Consider the following 6,000-nt stretch of genomic DNA (forward strand, 5'->3'; position numbering starts at 1 on the left):
AGTCACCAGATCTCAATCCAATACAGCATCTTTGGGATGTGGTGGAACGGGAGATTCGCATCATGGATGTGCAGCCGACAAATCTGCGGCAACTGTGTGATGCCATCATGTCAATATGGACCAAAATCTCTGAGGAATGCTTCCAGCACCTTGTTGAATCTATGCCACGAAGAATTGAGGCAGTTCTGAAGGCAAAAGGGGGTCCAACCCGTTACTAGCATGGTGTACCTAATAAAGTGGCCGGTGAGTGTATGTATATATATATATATATATATATATATATACACACACACATATATATGTGAAAGTAGGCTTAACTATCAGCTATTTGGTTTGCATCATGTACACACAAACCAACATAAATGGGGAAATAGAATAAATAAAAAGTCACAGGTGCATTATATATGATTCAGAGTCAACACCCAGCTCTAACATTATTTGGCAAGCTGTCAATAGTAATGCTATTTGGAAACCAGCGGGAATCGAAACAAAAAGAAAAAAGTTTTGCAATATGAAAAAAAAGTAAAAAAGTATTTAGAGAAGTTAAACCCTTTAATGGCACTTCTTACATACATGTAGGCTAGAATTTGTTGATTTTAGACTATGTGATTGAAGATGCTTAAATACAGTTCTTCAAGTGGATGCCAAGAATGGCAATACATAGATTTAGTCACTGGGTCAACTTTTGGCTTTGGTTAAATAATATGCAACACAACCTGCCTATGTGATCTAAAAAAAATAAATAAAAAAAAATGTATTCACTGTAAAGAATAAACAACCAAACTGTCACCAAAAATATAAACTGCGAGTATAAAAGTGCTGCAGGTGAATTACCCTCATATGTCGCAGATTTGGTTTGAGATCTGTGAGCATCCTAGCAGCACAGTTTCAAGGATATATGCGGTCGGCTCAGTGTCCTAGCTTGGTAAACACGCCAATGTCTTAAGACGTTGGCATGATATGGTACAGTGATGCAATATCTCGTAACAAGTCTCCAATAAATGCCCCCTAATGGAACCACCACCACAATGACACAGTAATGCACACATACTTCACAAATATTTCTACCTTTTGGCATAGTGTGTCCTCCCTCACTTCTTGGATTCACAGGCTACTATAAGGCCAGTGACACACTAGGCATATTATTGCCCTGAGCGGGACAATTGGCAGGCAATATAGTCCAGCTTCTACGATTGTGCCCTCATGATATCCAAACTTTTTCATAGGTTGATTTGTTTTGGGGTTTTTTTGCACCTTCAATTCTTACTTATTAACACAAACTAATTCTGAAATGTCATATTTGATTGTGTTGTTTGCCATTTGTACAATCAATGACTATTTTAAGAATTTTTTTTTTTTCAATGCTGATATATTACAATTTTTATGTATTAACTTATTATGCTAGGTTCACACTAGTATCAGCTGCCCGAATGTTCTACTCAGTCAGAGGATCACAACATTGGACAGACAAACCTCTAAAAATAGTGGTTACAAAGGGAGCCCTATAGACCCCACTATACAGACCTGTTGCTTTTAGTTTAAAAGCAGCAGACGAAGAAGAAAAAAAAAAAAAAACTGGTGCAGGACTTCTATCTGCTGATTTCAGGTGGACATTGCAACCGAGTCTTTACTTATGACTTTTGCTATTGTATGTTTGTATTGTATGTACTATATTGTTTTGGTATTTTAGCAAATGTCTATAAATATTTAGAAACAAAGATTTAAAAAAATAAATTAATTCATAATTCTCAATCTGTAGGTCACGACCCTTTCATAGGAGTCGACCTAAGACCATCGGAAAACACAAATGTCTGATCTGGTCTTAGGAACCGAGACACCGCTCCTCTACCCATAGCATATACACACAGATACTGTTTAATTATATGACAGAGCAGGAAGCTGGAAGGTCCCTGCTTTGCCATAGAGGACGGCGAGTACCACACAGGGCATCATGGCGCAGGTGGTATGACATCACTGCAGCGTGCCACCTGTGCCACTGAAGTGGGAGTGTAGTAAGGAGAGTACAAAATGTATTGTTATATGGTAAGGGAATGGGATTACCTGCTAAAGGGACAAACTTATTTATAGGAGGCTAATATTCATAGTGGTGAACTATTAAATATAAAGGAGGCTAGTATTTATAATGGAAGAACTATTATAGGAGAGGAATGATATATAAGAGGGCTATTAAATATGTGGCCTATTATAAGGGGGAATAATTAAATATAAGGGCGCTATTATTTATAATGGAGGAGCTGTTTTAAATAAGGAGTGCTATTATAAGAGAGGAATTATATATAAGGCACGCCATTATAAGGTGTGACTATAGGAGAGGAACTACTATATATAAGGTGGATTGTTATAAGAGGGATGTTATGTATAAGGGAGGAATTATTTATAAGGGGCTATTATAAAAGGTAACTAATATATATAAGGCAGACTATTATTTATAAGGAAAGTATAGGCCTATAATAAGGGGGGCATTATATGGGTGACTATTATAATGTGGTCTCATTTATAAGAGGGAAACATTTATAAGGAGGGTATTAAAGGGGCTTTTTATAAGGGGGGAGTGTTATTTACAAGAGGGCTAATATTGATAATGTGGACAATTATTTTATAGGGTTACCGTAACTATTATTTATGAGGGTGGCTATTACCGATAACGGGGAATTATTAATAATAGGGGGCTCTGTTTATAAGCAGGGACTATTGTTTATAAGGAGGTGCGGAAATCCAGCAGTACAAAGGTGGTTATTTGAATTGTGTGAAGGCATAAGAGGAGGTGGTTACTGTTTTGGAAGCAGAAACGGGTAGTTATTAAAGGGGCAGTTACTCTGTTAAAAGAAGCTTTTATTCAAAGCAGCAGTATTGGAGGTAAAAAAAAAAATTATGGTTGGGGGATCACCACAACATTGGGAACTGTATTAAAGGGTTGCATCATTAGTAAGGTTGCGAACCACCGATTTAGGCTAAGTGAACTCGTTTAAGATTTTGTTTTGAAGTTTGAAACAAAAATGTGTATTTTAAAGTAGGAGAAATTGTAAGGCCACGTTCACACAGGGTAAGAGGGGATGGATTTTGGCACTGAATCCACATCATAATCCGCCCCCTCACAATAGCGGTCTATGTAGACCGCTAGCTTACTTTTTTTTTCTGTGAGCGGCATGTTGCCGCTCAAGGAAAAAAGAATCAAGCTGCCCTTTCATCAGGCAGATTCTACGGCTGATTCAGCACCTGCGTCTGCCTCGCGGCAGCATCCTCCGTTCATTTGGGCCTACTCCGGAGCAGGAAGCCTTGACTGTCGGAAGCTGCAGAAGTCGTGGCAGGCACATTTTGGCCCTATGCCCTTTGGCCGCGGGAAGCCGCGTCAGATTCAGGACCAAAATCCGCCATTCCACACCCCGTGTGAATGGGGCCTATAGGATAGGCACGAATACTACTATTTTGTTCAACGCACTCCTGGTTTGGTTTCACAAAACAAAACAACTCTAGGTTCACACCTGCACCTGATCTACGTTTGGGGCTTTCCAATCCTGAATCCGCTTAAAAAAATGCAAGCACGACTTTTCTCTCCACATTTTTCCACCTTTTGCAGGTGGAAACCCGGTGGTCCCCACTATAAAAAAAAAAAAAAAACGGATCAGGTTTCAGTTCTTGGGGGTCCCCAAGCGGGGGAATTCCTCTTCATTTTCCACTGCGCCACAATGAGATGCTCATGCAGGTCGTAGACATTTTGTCGTAGCTTTCTGCTGCCGATTAGACTCAGATGAATGTGACCAGAAGGGAGTCTCAAGCTGCAGATTCTGCAGAAATCCGTGGCAATATCAAGCAAAACACTTATTTTTTCCCATGTCTTTCTCTGATCTCTGCTTTTCATGGAAAAACAAAAGGAGGCAGATTCTGTGTGGAATTCGCCCCTAAATTCGCAGCAAATTCTGCTGTGTGAACATACCCTTACAGGACCGACTGCTGTTTAGTCTATGATTTTTGATAAAATTTGCAACACAGGCTCAAATACAAATGTAAGGCTCAAGGTTGATTAGTACAGCTATTGCCACCATTAGGGGCTGTTCACATGTGGCAGATTACTTTCAGTATCTGTGCAACTCTGACTGCTTCAAACATATGAATGGGGATTGTAAAATTCAGTGCACGATAAAGAAAAAAGACCAGCTAAACGGAAGATTTTAACATAAACATTTCCTGACATCTAAATTAATGTAAAGTAAATAAGACAGGAATCGGAAAGACTCATGAATATAGCAGAGATTTAAGGATCACAAAAGGAAACGCTTCATCTTCACATAGTAATTTTGGGTGACGATAAGCTTAGTCAGAGCTTATAATACTATCCAATAGCAGTGTCTGTATCTGGTCAGATCGAATTTCAGAATGCCTCGTGTCCTGACTGTTCAAGAGAAACCACTTTCATGGAAACAAGATACAATAATAAATATTTAAAGGCAGGGGAGCCAAACAGGAACATCTGTGACGTTTAACAAAGGCTCGTGTTTTTTTGTAGGAAGGCCACCAAGTCTATAGTACAGGGCTAAATACACCACTGTCCTTGTAACAAAATGTTACACTGCAACAGTAATGTGTTTACAAATATCAGTGACAAATATTACTCATCCAGCTTCTACTTGAAATGCAATAGAAGCGGCTAGGACTATAATGAAAGTGTCATCTTGGAAGAGGAGAAAGAAGTAGTTGGGTGATTGAATGAATGACGTAGTACAGATTTTCCAATAGAGCCATCTGCTCCACGGATAAGACAAAGTGACAAAACCAAATGCTAATGTGCTCCAGCCAGACCGTATAGGCCCCGGCAGTCAGTTCAGTAGACAATTGTTCAGAAAGGGAGAAGTCTACTAAATCTAGTTACAATGTCACATCTGTTCTGGATGTCAGGGCAGTATTATTATTATTATATAGGTTTCTGTATGACGGTCCTAAAACTGTGCAACAAAGTCTTATCTGGCCTTAGCAACCTCAGTCCTAGAGGATGCTGCAAAATATTCATGGCAACATAGTCACTGGCTCAAGGTCCCAGCACCACTCCCCTAGTGACACCACACAGCATGCCAACCCTGCAAAGTGCCATAACACAGCCATAGTGACTGCTGCCACCACAGCATGCAGCACCACTGTCACCAGAGGGTTGAGGGGAGAAGAAGACAAATAGACAGAAGTGCCCCCCTGCCCCAGGAGACCATTGTCTGCCTCACCGTAGATCATGGCCAGGCCAGTCTCATGCAGGAAGCGTGCCCGGCGGTGCTTGAAGAGCCAGATGGTGAGGATGGTTAAGGTGAGCAGCAGGATGAATGTCAGCAGGCTCACACTGTCCTGCCTGTGGCTCTCCTCAGCCTCCTTCTCTGTGGCGATCTCCTCCATGGCGCTGTCCTCAGCCCGTGTCCAGGGGATCCAGGGGATGAGCAGGTACAGAAGCCGCTGCATGCTGGAGCAGAGCTATTGCTGCCTCCCTCCCTAATCCGGTGCCTGCTGCCCCAGAACCCACGCCGGCTGCTAGGACTGCTCAGCAGACACACGGCTCATTCTCCTTCCTCCTCCTCCCGGTGACAATTAGTGGAGTCTTCAATGCGCAGAATCCCCTCTGCAAGCCCATAGCGATTAATGGAGCTGCGCTTCCCCGGCGTGCTCTGCAATGCACAGCGCAGCCTGCCGAGCCCCGCCCCCGGACACGCCCCTATAAGGGCAAGGCCTGACCCTTCAGGGTGTTATCAGCCCTGCCGCCTGAAGGGCGCTACACCCGTACTAATATGTGCGCCAGGACTGGCAGGTAATGCTCACGTGTGGTGACAGTACAGGAAGACTGTGACAGGGCCAGCTGATATACAGTATGTTCTGTCACCATGTATGACTACACACGTCCACTACCCAGTTAGAAGATGCCAGCAATTGTATGTCTCTTCTTACATTTCTAAGATAAGTTTTTGCTGCCATTTTTCCAGTGACATTGAGGATAAATTTTATGCC

At 42.0% G+C, this 6,000-nt stretch overlaps 1 protein-coding gene across 3 annotated transcripts in view; it reads right to left on the reverse strand.

The window, feature by feature from the left end:
- The window catches only part of SLC9A7 (solute carrier family 9 member A7), a 76,263-nt gene extending 70,593 nt beyond the window's left edge, over positions 1-5,670 (reverse strand). Inside the window, exon 1 of one of the 3 annotated variants that reach the window (XM_075265241.1) lies at positions 5,232-5,670. In XM_075265241.1, coding sequence (XP_075121342.1) covers positions 5,232-5,460 — 229 coding nt within the window. In that variant the 5' untranslated portion in view covers positions 5,461-5,670. The remainder of the gene's footprint in view (positions 1-5,231) is intronic. The other 2 variants (XM_075265240.1, XM_075265242.1) reach the window with 2 other exon arrangements.
- Between the last annotated feature and the right edge of the window lie 330 nt (positions 5,671-6,000).

This window comes from Leptodactylus fuscus, chromosome 2 (genome assembly GCF_031893055.1).
Source record: "Leptodactylus fuscus isolate aLepFus1 chromosome 2, aLepFus1.hap2, whole genome shotgun sequence".
Lineage (NCBI taxonomy): Eukaryota > Metazoa > Chordata > Amphibia > Anura > Leptodactylidae > Leptodactylus > Leptodactylus fuscus.